An 18582-nucleotide genomic window follows, 5' to 3' on the forward strand; every position below is an offset into this window, starting at 1 on the left:
TGGCTAATAAACCCTAGTCATCTCTACATCATGCAGACTGGGCCAGCACTCAGCCTGTCTGCGGTGGTCCGCATTGCCTGCTCTGGGCTCACTGGTAGGCAGCGCTTGTTTCCTGTGTGGGTGACTGTGAGACCTGGTTGCAGCCCAGTGCTGTCTGGAATGAGAGGGTGACTGCTGCAGACACACTGAGGGGTAGGGCTTACTCCCTCTAGAGGCAGCTGAGAAGCACGGCTACAACATCTGCATGTGCACTGGTATGTGGGGTTAGCTCCCCACTCCCCAGGGCAGGAGATGCTGTGGAGGGGTGCCTACCACAGTGGGCAGGTTGGAAGGGCAGGGCACACAGTGCTAGCAAGGTAGGGGGAGAAGGTCAGAACTGGCTTCTACAAGTATCTGACTGTCTAGGCTGGGAGAGGACAAGAAAAATGGCACCCACTAGCACTTTCAAGCCCAGGGAAAGCTCCTGTTTATTTCCTATAGATTCCTGCCCCTCCTGTACACATCCTAAAACTAGTTGATAAATCTCTCTCAGATATACCCCAGGCACTTTTCAAACTGCTGCTTCTATGCTCTGTCTTGGGCCAAGTTATTTAATGTGTTAGCTTTTAAAGACTTGGTTTCCTGTAGCCCTCCAGCTCTTCTGGAGTTAAGCCACACTGATTTTCAAAGCCAGACATTATGGAGACTGGTCTTCCTAGTGCAAGTCCTCAGGGCCAAGGGTGTCCATTGTGGGGTCGCTCCTCCTCGCCTGTAATGTCCCTCACCTTTGTGAGTGGTCACTCCAGGAGTTTCATTACCGATGGCAGATGGCAGCTCTGTACCTCCTACGCTTTTGATGTGACCTTGCTACACCTAGCTGTGGATGATCTACACCTAGCTGTGGGTGATCTGTTCTGCCACCCGTCAGGTAGTTTTCAGAGTGAGTAGCAGTACATGCAGCAGTTGCCACCATGTGTGGCCGGGGTACGGGGAGGCGGTGAATTTAGGATTCTCCTACTCTGCCATCTTCCCTCTCCTGTAAAATTTCTTTTAAAACAATGATACTGTTTTTCCACAGTGGACAGTTATACAAAGTCATTTTAATATAATTTTTTTCAAATGTATAAAAGGTAAGATGTTCTATAAGAATTTAATAGGCAATATTAACATAAGACAAATAATGTGAAAATTTCAGAGCTTGTTTTTCATAGATGTCCACCTACTGGTACAAGAGTAAAACCTGCATTAGGTGAGTTCGTGCAAGCTTCTCCGTAAGTTGGTCTCCAGTAGTAATGCTTTTTAAGGCCATTGGAGACTTCTGCAAGATACACATGTCCATCCACCACAAATGGCTCCACATCTGTATTGTCTGGTTTTAGACGGCCCATTTGAATTAAGTCTGAATAAGCCTATGATTTTTAAGAAAAGAGAAACCTGTCATTAAGAAAATTGTTTAATTTCCATAAAATGAATAAGCTAATTGCAATTTTCAGATTAGCTGTGATTTTCAGTTTAAAATATTCTGAGTAAATACTAAATTTTAGTATTTTTTACATATACTTTTTATTCACTTAATTTCACATAATTATAATCTTGAAAAAGTTACTTCTAAGTTTTGAAGTATTTTGTTTTATGGCTCCCAGAATTAACAGTTCTCTGTATTATAGATTTTGTGGGCCAAAGGTCTCATTGTCAAAATTTTCAAGTCCTACAGGGGTTTGGAAATGAGGGAGGAGGGAATTGTGTATGCCTTGAAAATCTTGATGATAGCCAGGGACCCATTTCACAGAAAAATAAGCAACCAGATTTTGGCATACAGCTGTATGGAGTTCATGAACTCCCTGAAGCTAATGTATAGATTGAGGCTAAGACAATTTCTGTAGTATCAGATGCTGACCTGGCTGTAGCCTAATTCTATCTTCATTGTAGAATTTTCTTTGTATATCACTTAAGGATCATTGGTATCTTTGTTAAGGGTGTCATACAAACATGTTAAAATGGTTGGTTAATAAGATTGTGAGTATAGAGAAAGATATATAGATAGTAAAAAATTTAAAATTTTAGCTGTTTTCTGCTTAGGCTTATTATTCCAAACTCATTCTAGTGTGTAGAATATGATCTTTTTCTGAAATCAAGGGTTTAAATAGTATATTTTATTACTCTTTTTGGAGGTGGAATTTTGGATAGTCTTTTTGCAAATTGAGAATTTTAGCATCTTCATTCTTTCCAAATAAAAACTATTTGTTACAATGCTTTTTGTTTTGCAGGTGGTATCAAGGGCTCTGTTCACATAAGCAACCTAAAAGCAACATAAAAGACTAGGTCTCCAAATTCCATGTCTTGGTTTAATTATTGGGCAGCAGACTAGAGATTGTGCTACATCAAATTTAGAATAAATCAGTAGTTCCGGTTTTTAAAATATTTTTTTAGAGGAATTGGGATTGTATAATTCAGTGATCTCTATATTAATATATGGTATTCGTTGCCTTCTATTTAAACCACAAAACTTTCCAGTGCTTAGTTTTTAGGACTTATGTTAAAATTTATCAAAACTGAAGTGTCTTACTACATTTTGGAATCATTTCCAAGGCCACCTGTAAATGCCTGACACTATAGAGAAGACCCCAGGAAAAGCCTTTAGTGAAGGAAGAAAAAAAACTTACCACACATGTAGCCTCATCAAATTGGTTTCCCCAAATGTAAACATTCGAGAGTGTGAGATTTGTTTTCATTGACTGTGAAAGTGCAACCAGTCCTTCTCCCTGTATGTTGTTGCTGACTACTGACAACCTATCAGAAACAAGTAATAACCCTGGAAACCAATACATACTTCCACAAAGAAGATGCATAAGTTAGCCAACAACATTTATTTTATTTTGTAAATATTTTATTGTGTAAAATCTTGGGAAGTAAAGATACTTAAGAATAATGCTAACTGGGGCGCCTGGGTGGCTCAGTGGGTTAAAGCCTCTGCCTTCGGCTCTGGTCATGATCCCAGGGTCTTGGGATCGAGCCCCGCAGCGGGCTCTCTGCTCAGCAGGGAGCCTGCTTCCCCGCCTCTCTCTGCCTGTCTCTCTGCCTACTTGTGATCTCTGTCAAATAAATAAATAAAAATCTTAAAAAAAAAAATGTTAACTAAAACCCAAGAAACTTCATTTTTTAAGTGGATGCTCATGTACCTAGTAGAGTTACCTACATTTTAGAAACCAATAGTCTGTTATTATTCAGTAAATGTTTGTGGTGGGTTACAAATACACCCCTCAGGATAGAGTCCTGCAGTAATATTTTGATTATTTTTTTGTCTTGATCATAATGATTTTTCTATAGAATTCAGGATAAATACAGTAGGCAGTAAGAATTTTCTCCAACTTAAGCAATCATAAATGCTAGAATCAATCTAATTTTTTTTTAAAGATTTTATTTATTTGACAGACAGAGATTACAAGTAGGCAGAGAGGCAGTCAGAGAGAGGAGGAAGCAGGCTCCCTGCTGAGCAGAGCGCCTGATGTGGGGCTCGATCCCAGGACCCTGGGATCATGACCTGAGCTGAAGGCAGAGGCCTTAACCCACTGAGCCACCCAGGCGCCCCTAGAATCAATCTAATTTTTAATAGACATTACTTTTGAAAAAAATTGAAATGTTTAATATGTCAGCTTAGAAATTTTTCATATTTCATCATGAATCTTGGGTTTTAAGGGGATTAATGTTAGTTTTTTTGTTGTTGTTTTTGTTTTGTTTTGTTTTTTTAAGATTGATTTATTTGACAGAGATCACAAGTAGGCAGAGAGGCAGGCAGAGAGAGAGGAAGCAGGCTCCCTACTGAGCAGAGAGCCGGATGCTGGGCTCGATCCCAGGACCCTGGGATCACGACCTGAGCCGAAGGCAGAGGCTTTAACCCACTGAGCCACCCAGGTGCCCCTTGATGTTAGTATTTTAAAAGTTTAAGTTTTTCTCTTGATTAAATACAAAACCATACTAACTCTCTAAGACTCCTGTTGTGTGAAGCAAGAGTTTCACTGAGATGCTTTGCTCCTGCATTTTCTATTCTGTTAAAAGAAAGATCTAGTACTTCCAGGGTAGTATTGCTTTTCAGTACATCAGCCAAACACACCATTCCGTCACAAGTTATTTTATTGCTGGGAAGGGAAGAATACATGGTTACATTTGAAAATATGAAGTATTCTTTTAGTCACAGAGATTAACATGCCTCAGAATTGTTGTATAGAACATTATTTTTCTAGTTTAGTAAAAGATTTTAATCACTCAGTTTCCAAAAAAGTTAATGAAAATTTGCTATAAAATGTTGCTCCATTCTGGTTTACTCATGATTAAATGCTCCATTCACATTGTTGAGATAAAATAATCAATATAAACTAGATACTAAAGCTTAGTACAAAAAGTTGACAACAATGGTTGTATCTTCTGATCTTTGGAATTACTGTCTTAACAGTGTAGCCTCGGTATCATGAATATTTACATAGATTATTCCCAGGACTTATAATGTATTATCACTTACCAGCTGACATCAAGGTAGCGTAGGCTTCTGTTCAGATACAGTGCGTCACATAACTGTTTCATACCACAGTTTTTTATATTATGCTTACACACGTGTAGTTCAACAAGGCAGTGATTTTCTTTCAACATGTGGCCTAGATGAACTGTGGATTCTTCCTAAAAATAGGTAAAATCTTATTCTAAAATACAGTTTTGAAGCTGTACATTTGAAGCTGTACCAAATATATGCTAAGTTACTTAAATTAGCTTTTTAAAAAGATACCAGTTGAGACTATTAGCCTATAATTTGTATTTGCTTTGGCTTGGTTTTTAAGAAAAATCACTTTTACCACAAGTGATACTTTATCATTTTAAAAACCAGCAGCAGGCATTTGGAAAGTACAGTGACTAAGTGATGTAAATAGGCTGGTTTTAAAAAGTCCGTTCTAAACAATCACTCCAGAAGGCAGGTTGGGCGGGGGTGATTGGCCCCATGATATATTGCACATATTAAGCTCCCTTACTGTTGTCCTTTCAAGAATCTCCAGATGTTTCTTATACCCATATGTTCCTGAACTTTACTCTTGATCTCCACTCTTTATGGATAAAATATAAAGCCATTTCTCAATGTTGGTTCTATTTTAAAAATACACTGAGACCTGTGATACCCAATTCTTCCTTTTTATAATCATCCCAAATCTCTAAATACATTTCCAGTCACTGGAAGACTTATTTTTAATTCCAAACTCTAGCTCCTTCCAGGCAAAAAGTATGTAACATCAATGAGGATTTGAATACCAAGCACTTTTTTTTAACAAAGTCAAAGCAGGTCTTAAAATGAATGGGTCAGTATTTTATGGTAAGAAGTCCTCTTACTTGATTGCTGCTTTTTTTCTTTTTAAGTAAGCTTCATGCCCAGCAAGGAGCCCAACGCAGGGCTTGAATTCATGACCCTGAGATTAAGACCTTAGCTGAGATCAGGAGTCTGATGTTTAACCGACTGAGCCACCCAGGTGTCCCCAGATTGCTGTATTTGTAAGTTTTACAGTCACTGGAAATGCTGATCACGAACATGGATATCTCTGTATGCTCAAATTATGTACTTCTACATAATAACTGAGAAAAACTACAAAAGTTAAATCATGTAGCAGTAGCAGACAGTACATGAGTTTTGTAATAAAAGTATATGAACTTTATGAGAAAACTGTCCAAATACTAGCTCTATACTAGCTGCCTGACTTTGGGCAAATGATTTCATCTAGCTAAGTCTGTTTCCTTATCTGTAAGGTAGGTAAAATTAAACTTCCCTCACAATTAACAAAAAAGTCCCTAGCATAAAATAACTGATCTATAGAACACTATAAAGCATTTTTTTATTGTTCAGTAGTCTATAATCCTGTATCTGATTTATTTAAATTATTGCTGACACTGAAAAAGGCCCAAAAGGAGCTATAGTTTGGGATCTTAACAAATGCAAACTGACCACGTAGGGGGTCCAGTGTTGCTCTGCATGGTGCCTGGAACGGGACAGGATACATGTTTGTGTTTTATGCTTTGATTGTGGTTTGGTTTTTTTTTTTTAGATCAAGAAATTTGGTTGAGGGACCACCCTTATTAAGGAAGGGAACTAAAAATCAGAAATAGTGTTTTCAGATCATTTATCAACTTTGACAGTTTGCTTAGGATGGCACCTGGCATCAGTATCTTTCCATGCTCCCCAGATAGTGAAATGGAATAGGTTTGCAGGCTTATGTTTGGGAACAGCAAAGTATGAAGAAGCCCAGGACTCTACTCCACAGCCACTGAAGAGACTAGGACTCAGAGGGACAGAGAGTGGCTGCCTTGGAGAGGAAAAGAAAGCAGCCTGGAGTTTAGCTGACTGCTAGAAGGACTGGGCTAAGAGCAAGGGCCTGCACCTGAGAAAGACCTTGGGCTTTTCTTAACTATTCTCGGATTTGGGAATAATGACACCACTCAACACACTTAAAAGAGGAATGGTGTTTCTAATGTGATTTCACATAGTTTAACATACTTATTTCCTCAAGGCTTTAATCAGAACATTTTGATTTAGCCTTCAAATCTCATGTCCTCGTTCTGAGAACCTTGTCTGCCACTTCTGAAAGAATGTTAAAGAACACGGAGAAGCCTTGAAAGCAACTACCATGTTTTTACTCATCATCTTGTCTCCAGCTTGCAGCTTACCTATAGGATCAAGTCCAGACTTCACACACATTCTGCCACTGTTACTCATGATTTCAAAGCAGTTTAGTGATAGTAAAATAACAACAAAATTCACAGCCTTTAAAACTTTAATCATTGTTTTCGTCTTGACTACTTTGCCTCTTTACAGGTTTACTCACCGTTAATCTGAGTTTACAAGAAAGAAAAAAAACCTGTTTACTGCTTAAATAAACAACATCTAAAATCATAATTTAACTCAATTTTTCTTCAAGTAAGTTCTTTGTAAATACAGTAAATTCTAAAAATATGAACCTTGAAATAACCTTCAGTAAATAGTACCTTCGTTTTTTTCACATGTAATATTAGCTGTCATCACTTTGAATACATACCTGTTCACCATACAGTATAGGTCGGTTTAGGTTTATTCCCTTAATTGTTTGGTTTTGCATTAGGACTGTAGCAAATGCTATCACACTTTGCATTCCCTAGAAACAGTAAATTCGTTAAGGAGCTGACAAAGTATATAATCTCCCTATTTCAAAATCAGTAATCTAGATTCAGAGAAATAAACTGTATTTTAAGATTTTATTTATCTGTCAGAACTGTAAACCCTGAATTATAGTTTGATCAAACTCAGAAGTAAATTGTTACTATGTTCTTTTCTCCCTGCCCTAAAATCTATAACATGCACAGGGAGTTTCTTAAAGTTTCAGTATCTATTTCTTAGGACATTCACCTCTAGGTTCGCTCCTGAGTCCTCAAGTTTCTGTGTGTTTCCGGCCTCGGATACCCAGACACACATGCAGATCCCAGCTAGGGCTCTACACTACTTAGAACAGACCTTGTGAAAGCATTCTTTTATGTGCATACTCGTTACTTTCAGTGTGTGTGCAGTGGAAATACCTTATTGGAAGGGCCTAATTCTCCCTGATTTCTGTGTTGGACATCACCACACACCCCCAGCTGTAACACTAGGAAACCTGGGCCTCCTCTTCACCAGTCTACTTACCCTCCCATCCAAATAATCAGTAAGTCTTAGAGATTGTCTCTAAAAGGGGTCTCAGATTAACCCATCTGTGTGCCACCACCCACCCCCAGTCCTTTTAACCCACCTGGACCATAACTTTAAGTGGTCAGTGAGCTTCTTGCTACCCTCTAATTCCCCACAGAAACCAGAGTGATTTTTTTTTTTTTTTGACAGAGATCACAGGCAGGCAGGCAGGCAGAGAGAGAGGAGGAAGCAGGCTCCATGCTGAGCAGAGAGCCTGATTCGGGGCTCGATCCCAGGACCCCGGGATCATGACCTGAGCTGAAGGCAGAGGCTTTAACCCACTGAGCCACCCAGGTGCCCCAGAGTGATCTATTTTTTAAAGGACAAATCAAATCACATCACCACTCAAAGCCTTATGAGATGTATTTAGAACCCAATCCCCTTTTCCCCTGGCCTTGACCCACAACCCATACAGCACTGCTTGATCTGGCCTCTGCACACTCTCACCCACACTTTGAGATACTCTGACTAGCCACTCTGGCTTTTCAGTTCTTAAAACCTGCCAGACTCAGCCTTTCATTATTCACGTACCACTCATGATTTCTGCCATATAATACTATCAGTTTTACTGTTTACTTAATAGTTTTCTATTAAATCAACTCACTTTTCCCACTTTAAAGTTCTATCACAACCATAAATGGAAAACTAATTCCTCAAAATAGAGCATCTGTAAAAATAAATACATGAGTAGTAAAATTACCTCTATCTGTAATAGCTGTGCTACCCATACCATAGTCAGGGTAGCACTATCTTAGAGTGTGTGTGTGCTGGACCCCTGCCTGGGATGTTCTGCCATGGACCGTTTCCAAGGTAGTTCCTCAGATACTAGGCGACCATGCTATCATGCAGATTACCTCCTACCAGACAGAGTACTTAGCTATCTTTGTAGCACTTTTCTCTTTGATATTTTCCCAACTAGAATATAGGCTTTCTAATGAAGTAGCGTTTTTTCAATTAACATTTTTTTTTTTCTCAAAAAGTCCTGTATAAGTTAAGAAGGGTTATAGATAGAAGCTTGGGAAGAATTTTATTCTAGTTATTCCTCTATAGTATTATTTAATACAATCTTATTAATAACACTGATATGCCTAATAGTAAATCAAAGCAAAACAAAAAAAAAATCTTTTTTTCCCTGATATTAGATATTAGGGACAAGCTTAATCAGTCATAAGACTCTCATTTAGCTGATCTCTTCAACAATTCCTTATCCTATTTCCAAGGAGATCGATGCAGTACGTGGGTGATTTTTCTCAACAATTTTACTTACCAGGTCACAGTCACCCAAATCTAATTTTTCTAAAGATGAATTAATTTGTAGCATTGCAGCAAAAAACATTCCACCTTTATTTTCAATCTTGTTTCCAGTCATTCTTAGGTATTTCAGAGTTGTATTCTTCTGAAAAGAAAAAGAATCAAAACTTCATTAAATTTGTATTCCACAAAATTTTTTCTTGATTACATCAGTTAGCAGACTTTTACTATTTGCAGACTCAAGTTTTCATGGTTTCATGGAGATAGAATAGGATATTCCTTAAAAATAACATTTAGTTTCCCAATAAGATAAAAATCTGGTTTAATTTTTTGCTGGAAAGAATGCCCAGGAAACAGATGCCCAGTAAATGAAGCAGATTTTATAAGTTTTCCTTTCATTGAGAAATCTATAGATTCGTTTTTAAGAAAATTATACCACTTTTTTTTTTAGGTGAAATTCACATAACCCAAAGTAAACCATTTTAAAGTATACAATTCACTGGTTTTTAATAAGTTCACAATGTTATGTTTTTAATAAGTTCACAATGTATAGGTTCACAATGCTCACAATGTTCAAGGACCATCACCTAGCTAGTTTCGAAAACACTTCACCCTCCCACCCCCAACAAAGGAGACCCTATACCCATTAAGCAATCACTTTATATTCTCCATCACTTTTAAAGGAATGTAATTCCTCAGACACTTGCAAAGTTTAACTCCTCTCATTTCACTCTTGATAATTCTTTCACAAAGAAAATTAGACATTTCAGTGTCCTAATAAATAGTAGAGGACATAACTGCAAATAACTGAAACCCCTTAACAGGAAGAAGGCAAGGAGGTCCACTGTTAATAATGCCATTTAACAGTGTACTGCAGGTTCTAGATGAGGCAGTTAGGCAAGGAAAAGAAAAAAAGGCACCCACATTGGAGAAGAAAACTATGTCTGCGTATAACAGGATATTATACATGAAAAATCCTAAGGAATCCACCTAAAAAAGTTGTTAGAACTAGTGCGTTCAGCAAGACTGCAGGACACACCACCAATATATAAAAATCAATTGTATTTCTACACACTAGCAATGAACACTCCAAAACTGAAATTAAGACTCCCATTTAGGGGCACCTGGGTGCCTCAGTCGGTTAAGCATTTGCCTTCGGCTTAGGTCATGATCCCGGTGTCCTGGGATCTAGCCCCGCATGGGGCTCCTTGCTCAGCGGGAAGCTTGCTTTTCCCTCTCCCACTCCCCCTGCTTGTGTTCCCCCTCTTGTTGTATCTGTCAAATAAAATATTAAAAAAAAAAAAAAAAGACTGTCCCATTTATAGTAGCATCAAAAAGTTAATAAAGTATTAGGAGTAAATTTAGCAAAATCAAGACCTGTACATTAAAAACAAAACACTGTTGAAGGAAATGAAAGATATAAATAAATGAAAACACATCCCACGTCATGAATCAGAAGACAATACTGTTAGGATGACAGTACTCCCCAAATTTTCTAAAGATTGAAAGAAACTCTCTCAAAATCCTTGTTTTGGGGGGCACCTGGGTGGCTCAGTGGGTTAAAGCCTCTGCCTTCGGCTCTGGTCATGATCTCAGGGTGCTGGGATCGAGCCCAGCATCGGGCTCTCTGCTTGGCGGGGAGCCTGCTTCTTCCTCTCTCTGCCTACTTGTGATTTCTGTCAAATAAATAAAATCTTATAAAAAAAAATCCTTGTTTTTCTTGCAGAAATTGATAAACTGGTCTTAAAATTCATACGGAAATGCAAAGGACCCAGAAGAGCCAACACATCTTGAAACAACAAAAAGGACTCACTTCTTGACTTCAAAACTGACTACAGACTACAGTAATCAAGATTGTGTGGGACTGACATAAGAACAGACATACAGGTTAATAGAATAGAATGAAGAGTAGAGAAACTGTAATCAATTTTTGACAAGGGCATCAAGAAAATTAATGGGGGAGGAATAATCTTAAATAGTGTTGGGACAACTGGATATCCACATGCAGAAGAAGTTAGACTCCTACCTCACACCATATACAAAAATTAACTCAAAATGGATCAAAGAACTAAACAAAGGAGCTAAAAACAAACTGTTAGAATATGCAAATATAAATCTTAATGATTTTGAGATAGGCAAGGTCTTAGATATAACACCAAAAGCACAAAGGAAAAAAAGTTGAACTTTATCAAAATTAATTTTGTGCTTCAGAGGATACCATGAAGGAAGTGAAAAGGCAATCCAGAGAATGACAGAAAACATTTGCAGATCATGTATAAGAGACTTATATCCAGAACATACAGACTAGCATTTAAAAATCAGCATTTAAAAAGACAACTAGACATGGGCTTTGAACAGACATTTTTTCCAAACAATGCCATATGAAAAAATGCTAAGCCTCGTTATTCATGATGGGAATGCAAATCAAATCCCAAAAACCTCTGCATATCTACTAGGATGGCTAAAATCAAGAAGACAGTAACAAGTGCTGGATGTAGAGAAACGAGGACACTCCTACAGTGTTGGACTTGTAAAAAGACAGTTTGGAAAACAGTTGAACAGTTACCAAACGATCTAGAAGTTACACTTTTAGGTATATACCTAAGAAAACTGAAAACATGCATACAAAAATGTGCAAATATTCATCATACATTATTGTAGACAAAAAGTGGAAACCTAAATGTCCTTAACTGATGGATGAATAGGATATATCCAAACAATGGAATATTATTTGGCAATAAGAATCAAGTATGTTACAATACAGATGAACCTTGAAAGCATTAAGCTTTCAAGGTTCATCAGGAGACCACATATTTTAAGATTCCATTTATGTGAAATGTCCAGAATAGGCAATCTATTAGATGGAACATAGATTAGTGACTGCCAGGGGCTGGGAGGGTGAAAGAAGCATAGAGAAGGATTGCTAATGTGTACACGGTTTCTTTGGGGGATGAAATGTTCTAAAAACAGTGATGGACATGCAATTCTGAATATACAAAAACCCACTGAACAAAAATCTTAAATTTTGATGGAGAAAAAGTAAGTTCTTATGTATGCTAAGTATCTTAAAGCTTTTTAAAAATGAGTTCAAAAATGCTCATGTAATATTACATTTTAATAAAATGAAGTGTAATAAAAATACATATTTGCACAATAATGAGTTCACAATAACATTTTGGTTAATTACAAGCTATCAGAAGTTAAAATTCCAAAAGAAAATGTTTGAGGTATATAAATGCTTACATGTAGTGCTTTAGCAATCAATTCTCCACCTTCTGGCCCAATATCATTAAACATAAGGTTTAAGTAAATGAGTTTATGTTGCTTCTATAATAAGAAGAGAAAAGAAGCTATTACATATGTAATTATTAAGGAAAAAAAATACAGGCGCTGCTTTATTTAAGTAAAAGAATTTACCTCCAAAGAAAATCTTTGTAACAGAAAATCTCCAAGTCCAACAAAAAGCTACCATTGGGGTGGGGTGGGCTGTGGGAATCATCATGCTCATTTAAACATAATTGCAATGTAGGTGAAAGAAAAAGACTATTCTATTTTGATCAATTATTCAAAGTATGAATGCCCTTTATTTAACCATAGTGTACAAGTTTGCAAAAGATGACTTAGGAGCTCTAGTTGCCAGCAATCTACCAAGAACATTTAAATACACAAGTGGGTTTTTAGTTTATTTCAAGTGTTGTAAATACAGTGCAAGGTCAGGACCCTGGACATTTTGCAAGACTAGCATTTTGTGTGTGCCGCTAGACTAGGTGGTTTCACTGCAAACAGAATTAAGAAAACTTAAGAACATTTTGGTGATTTTTGCAACATTTTTGTAATTGCTGAGAATTAGTTCATATTTCTTAATCTTCACTCTGTCCTTGTGCTGTGTGCCATCTCATGGATAGGAGAAATTTTTTTTAAGATTTTATTTATTTATTTAACAGAGGGATACACAGCAAGGGAAGGAACACAAGGGCAGAGGAGAGGGAGAGGGAGAAGTAGGCTTCCTGCCAAGCAGGGAGCCCGATGTGGGGCTCTATCCAGGACACAGGAATCATGACCTGAGCTGAAGGCAGACGCTTAAGGACTGAGCCACTCAGGTGCCCCTCATGGACATGAGAATTTTAAGATCATTTTTAAGCTCATTACAAGTATATTTAGCGATTGGGGAAAGTAGTTAGGAACTTAAATAGCCAATTTAAACAATAGTGATAATGCTGCTTTAAACATTTTAACTGAAAATACAAACACATACCTATATTTGCCAATCTTCTGAGGTTGAAACAAAGCCTTTTCTTAAAGTACACCTACTCTGATTGGTGGACCACACTTTTTTTTTTTTTTTGGACCCCACTGTCTCTCTTAAATGAAATGCAACCACAGTGCAGCATTTCAGCATGGGCATCTTCAAAGAAGTCTGCAATAAAGGGTTATTAACTTAGCAGACTTGAGGTACTCAAACCATGTACCTTCCAAAGAAAAAGTACTGGTTCTTAACTGACTCCTGGAAGAAAACAAAAAGAACTAACAACATTTTGTAGTAAAATACCTGAAGCAGTCTTGCAGCATAGTATGCACCAACATCACTTATGAGGTTATATCTAACATCCAAACCTGAAGAACACGGATGAATACAGACTGATATTCCTTATACTGAATAATTAAAATCAGGAAAATTAAAGAGGTAATGATTTTTAAGGAGACATATACCACTGATATATGGATTCTTCTTTAAAATTCTGAAAAGAATCCAAAAATCTTTGCCTGTTACTCTTTCTTCTGGCATTAAGCGACTGTTACCAGCAATATTTAATGTGATTCCTTCTGACCTATTAAAATGCAAAAAAGAAACCCACTAAAGAAATAGAAGTATTTTCCCCCTATATAAATAGTAACATCATGAATAGCATTTACTGAAACCAAGTATGTATCACAATACAGATTTATACCAAGTAACTTAAGACGACTGAATATTCAACAGATTTTGTAAATACTCCTATAGTATATAATTTTATTCTCTCTCTCTCTCTCTCTCTCACACACACACACACACACACACACACTCCTCCTGATAGGTAATCACATCAAAGACTTCAATATTTTCACAAATAAATCCAGCTCCCAGGAGTTCAGGACAAATCGGAAGGCTAGACTTGGAGGCCACTGAACTACTGTTTTTCCTTGTGTACTCTGCTACCTCCAAGACCAGCTAACAGTGTCCATCAGCCACTGTTCTAAATCAAAAGGTAGATCTCTTTTAAAAGCCATGGACAAATCACTTTAAACAAATCACTCAGTATTCCAGGATTTTCATACAGAAGGAGGTCAGTGAATACTACTTATGTAATCAAGTATTTGTCTTCCTTACCCCTTTTCGAGTTCTTCATCGACTTCTTGGAGTATATGCAATATAAAATAATTAATTTTCTGGGACTTTTCCATACAAAGATTATAGTAAGTTTCCTGGAGATGGCCAGTAACTTCTGGAGCTTTTGAAAAATAAGTGCATTACTCTTCATCACATATAAATGATATCAGGACCTTTCCTGTCCCCACTCCTTCCCCTCCCAAAAAATTACACTTCTTCAAAGATAAGAATGTGTATGTATAGAGTCAGGAGTGAGGAAGAAAGGGCAAAAGAATTAAGACTAGAGAAAGGAAGAAAATAGAAGGAATTAGGGGGAATAAAAATGCTGTTTGGAGAAGCAGGGCCATAGGAACACTCACTGAGGCTAGGCAGACACTAACTTGTAAGTGACACAAAGAAGAACATCCTGGTAGCAGAGGAAAAGGATATTCAGAGAAATTAAAGATTTTGTCCAAAATCATACAGCTAATAAGGGTAGAGTATAAAAAACAGACTCCAAAGCCTCTTCCCACTCTACCACACTGGGTTAGGGGACTCACGTTTTCTTAACAGGATGTCAAATAAAAATTTTTTATTTTCTTAAATATTATTAAAAATATTAAAATATAAAAATATTTAAAATAAAAATTTATTTAAAATTTTTTTATTTTAATCAAATAAAAACATTTTAATCAGAGGATCTAAACTCAAAAAGGATCTGAAAAATCCGTGAGTCCCCAAGGCTCCCTGGATACCCTCTACACATGCACGTTGATGGCATCTCTGACTACAGCTCTGTCGGTTCCTCCTAAAGCTGAGTTGAGGCCAGACTCAGAGAAGCTCTTCACCTACCCTGGCCTTTCACTTCCTCTTTGTAAAGGTTGATTTTTCTCTGTTCAGTCCTTAATAAAGATGATAGAAACAAAGCAGGAGTTGAAATCTCCTTCCTCTGTTATGCCTGAAGCTTTCCTTAATGGTCTTACTGTTTTGGATATTAATTTACAAGGATCTTTGGAAGACCCAAGCCTTCTGCGGGTAGAAGTGATGTTGTTCCTCTTCTTAGAAGCACCTACCACTATCTTTGTTTTCTGTCTTATCTTTTGTATAGGTCTTTTTTTTTTTTTTTTAAGATTTTAATTATTTATTTGACAGAGATCACAAGCAGGCAGAGAGGCAGGCAGAGAGAGAAGGAAAAGCAAACTCCCCACTGAGCAGAGAGCCCGATGCGGGGCTTGATCCCAGGACTCTGAGATCATGACCTGAGCCGAAGGCAGACGCTTAACCCACTGAGCCACCCAGGTGCCCCTGTATAGGACTCTTAAAAAAATAATAATAAAATAAAAAAATAAAAATAAAAATCTGTGCTCAGAGATCTCACTACTCAACCAGCTTGGGGTCTTCAGGAGCCAGCCTCTGAGTTTCTGCATCTCAAGAGATGTACTTTGCTGAGATTTCTGTACTGTATGAACTCAAAGAGTTTGCTAAACAAACTTGCAGAACAAGATTTAAAATGAGGAACATTACATTAAAAATGAAAGCACTAAACTTTTCTTAATAGTTTTCTTTTAAATCAGCTTTTAAAGATTTTATTTATTTATTTGACAGACAGAGATCACAAGTAGGCAGAGAGAGAGAGGGAGAAGCAGGCTCCCCGCTGAGCAGAGAGCCCCATGTGGGGCTCGATCCCACGACCCTAGGATCATGACCCGAGCTGAAAGCAGAGGCTTTAACCCACTGAGCCACCCAGGTGCCCCATCTTTTAAATCAGCTTTTAAAAATTTAATTTAACCCACTTATTCCAGACAAGTTGGAAATTTCAATATCGAAAGGAAATAATTATCAGCAATCCTATGTTAAAGAACCATTACAATTAAGGTCTCTGGGTATTTCCTCCTTATTTTCTCAATTATGTACATATTAGCCTTTTTTTAAAAATTGGAATATTTCAGTACAGTTCTATATCTTTTCAGTTAACATAGAGTTTTCCCATGTCAGCCTTGGAAAAATTTTAATGTCAACAGAATTTCCTGTCTTATGGGTTGATGTATATAAGAAACCCTTATTTTAGGAAATTTCCATGAATCTAAATAACATTTTAGCACAATATTTCCCAAACTGTTCTTCAGAATACAAATCTTTCATAAGATGATCAAACATGTTCTAAATAGAATAGATTTTATTGTCATATACATTTGGGAAGTTCTGAATTAAAGCTAAACAGACCTCTATAATACTTCTCAGGACATTTACAACACTCAAGGGCACAAAGACTTCAAATTGTTGAGCCTGAAGAGAAGGGAGAATAAAAATATTCCGTTTCCCAGACTTATGTGACCATGGTTCACACAGAGTTCAAGCTACAAAATGCTACTTTAGCATTCTCCACAGACAACACAGCAAATTGATCTGTAACAAATTTACTTGTTGGAGCTGGGCTCCCACCAGGCTTCTTTTCTCCCTTCTGGCTACTACCTTCCTTGGTATTAAAAAGCAAAGACTGAGCCTGCCCTCAGCTGGCTGCACCACACCCAGGATGTGCATAAGAAACTTTTCACGACTTAGAACTCATGTTTCTCTGAGGGAAGGAATCTTAGACTACAAGCTAATATAGCTAAAGAAAGTTACAGGAAAATTCTTAAGAGCTCCGGGGTGGCTCAGTGGGTTAAGCATCTGCCTGCAGCTCAGGTCACAATCCTGGGGTCCAGCCCCATGTTGGGGTCCCTGCTCAGCTAGGAGTCTGTTTCCTCCCTCTGTCTCTCTCCTCAGCTTGTGCTCTCTCTTGCAAATAAATAGATAAAATCTTTTTTTTTTTTTAAGGGTGGGGGGGAGGAGGGAGAAAAGAAAAGGAAAAGGAAAAGGAAATTCTTATTACCTAACCATGGATTTAAAGTATTTAAAATTTTCTGCTATATTTTTCTGCTATGCTCTTTCATGTTGTATGTCAGGATTTTATGGTACCAAAAATTTATTTCCTGTATTCATCTTAGGGGAGAATAATAAATCCATCTTCAAATTGTAAAGCTAAAACTAAGACTAACCAGTTACACAAGAAAATATAAAGAATCTAACTCAAATGTCATTTTTCTTGTATTCCAAATATTTTTCACCGGGCAGCACGTTTTAAAATTTCTAAAGAAAGGGCTCATTTTGGAGGTGGTCCCCTAAGCCCTTCTATACTGGAACAGCCAAATACCAGAAAATCTAAGGGTTGGGAGTGAGTCAGCCTGGGGTGGTTGCCCAGGATCAGCTGTGTGACTTTGAACAAGTTATCTTAATTCTCCCATCTTAAATTTCCTCTTATGCTAAAAGCAGAGCACGGTGCCCATCTCAAGGATAGTCTTCTAGCACATTTCCGAATCTATAGGCACATTAATACAAACATCCAAAATGGAAATGGTGGCAAGAGGAGGGAGGTGCAGGCTATGCTTAATTTGCTAGAGATCATTCACGGTTGCAGAAATATTTAAAACGGAGGTGACATAGATACCAAGTCAGAACGGTCTCAAGGCCCTCTTGCCCACCTAGGCCCTGCTTTCTGGAACTTCCCCAAATAAAGGGCCCCAGAACTTTCCCGGAGACTCTGATAAGGGTAAAGCAACAGACACACCTTCCTCCAGGACAATGGCTAGTGTGAAGGGCAGACCCATCGGGGTAACTTGGGGCTCCCTTCCCACCCACATTTGGGGGCCCCAAAGTTCTGGCCGCAGCTGAGGTTCCCAGGGGCGCCCGCCTGCCACACCGCCTCCAGCTGGCAGCCCGCTGGGAGGAACGGGCTGTGCCAGCGACCCTGCCGCTGGGGCCGGAGACGCCTCCTGCACTTCCCGTGGGCCGGGCGGGCGCCGAAGGACATCCGATTTCTTACCACTACCGTCCGCGGGGGCCGAGGACGGATTAGGGGTTGTCGTGGGTACGGGAGTGGGGGACCCAGGCCCAGGCCCCGCGGTCTCCTTCTGGCGGCCCCACATATTCCTCTTCACCCCTAGGCTGCCGCGGAAGCGTTGGCATGACGACGGCGCGCATGCGCCTGCCCAGTCCCCGGCCACCCACCTGCCGCTCCCGGGCTCAGATGAGCGCCAGACCCTGAGCGCCACCTCTCGTCGGCTGCGCATCCCTCGCCATTACCCACGTGGGCCTCGGGCAGGCTGTGATTGCCAAAGCAATGGAAGTTCCTTGGTCACCCCCTCTGGCTCCGGATCCCCTAGACCTTGGTTAAAAACACACGGAGGGTGCTCTGGCTTCTCTGCAGAGGAACGTTCTTGAGGTTTCAGGGGCACGGCTG

General features: G+C 38.6%; 2 protein-coding genes across 4 annotated transcripts in view; one reads left to right on the forward strand and one right to left on the reverse strand.

Annotated features, from left to right (window-relative positions):
• Nucleotides 1–10871, forward strand: part of MYNN (myoneurin) — a 38855-nt gene extending 27984 nt beyond the window's left edge. The window contains exon 10 of the transcript XR_004380137.1: nucleotides 10683–10871. The gene's annotated coding sequence lies outside the window, so the exon portion shown is untranslated. The remainder of the gene's footprint in view (nucleotides 1–10682) is intronic.
• Nucleotides 1130–18251, reverse strand: LRRC34 (leucine rich repeat containing 34). Of its 3 annotated transcripts, none has more exons than XM_032836129.1 (11): nucleotides 18166–18251; nucleotides 14325–14445; nucleotides 13667–13785; nucleotides 13506–13570; nucleotides 12200–12283; nucleotides 8973–9101; nucleotides 7044–7139; nucleotides 4496–4650; nucleotides 3960–4115; nucleotides 2643–2769; nucleotides 1130–1388 (listed from the first exon to the last, which is right to left on the reverse strand). In XM_032836129.1, exons 2-11 carry the CDS (start codon nucleotides 14396–14398, stop codon nucleotides 1185–1187), a joined length of 1209 nt encoding a protein of 402 aa, XP_032692020.1. In that variant the 5' UTR covers nucleotides 14399–14445; nucleotides 18166–18251; the 3' UTR covers nucleotides 1130–1184. The 3 variants fall into 3 exon arrangements, with proteins under 3 accessions (XP_032692020.1, XP_032692021.1, XP_032692022.1); XM_032836130.1 differs by lacking the exon at nucleotides 18166–18251 and adding an exon at nucleotides 17911–18020; XM_032836131.1 differs by lacking the exons at nucleotides 12200–12283; nucleotides 18166–18251 and adding an exon at nucleotides 17911–18020.
• Nucleotides 18252–18582: the final 331 nt, after the last annotated feature.

The sequence above is a fragment of the Lontra canadensis genome, unplaced genomic scaffold (genome assembly GCF_010015895.1).
Source record: "Lontra canadensis isolate GAN:19392208 unplaced genomic scaffold, GSC_riverotter_1.0 scaffold90, whole genome shotgun sequence".
Taxonomy (NCBI): domain Eukaryota; kingdom Metazoa; phylum Chordata; class Mammalia; order Carnivora; family Mustelidae; genus Lontra; species Lontra canadensis.

Bases quoted from the DNA above. Each gene is read 5' to 3' on its own strand.
- LRRC34 (XM_032836130.1), bottom strand. From the start codon at position 17,983: ATGTGGGTGGGAAGGGAGCCCCAAGTTACCCCGATGGGTCTGCCCTTC. The intron at 7,140-8,972 runs GTAAGTAAAATT...TACTGTTTCTAG, and splicing joins ATTTGGGTGACTGTGACCTG to GGAATGCAAAGTGTGATAGC. The intron at 4,116-4,495 runs GTAAGTGATAAT...TTCCCTTCCCAG, and splicing joins CGCTACCTTGATGTCAGCTG to CAATAAAATAACTTGTGACG.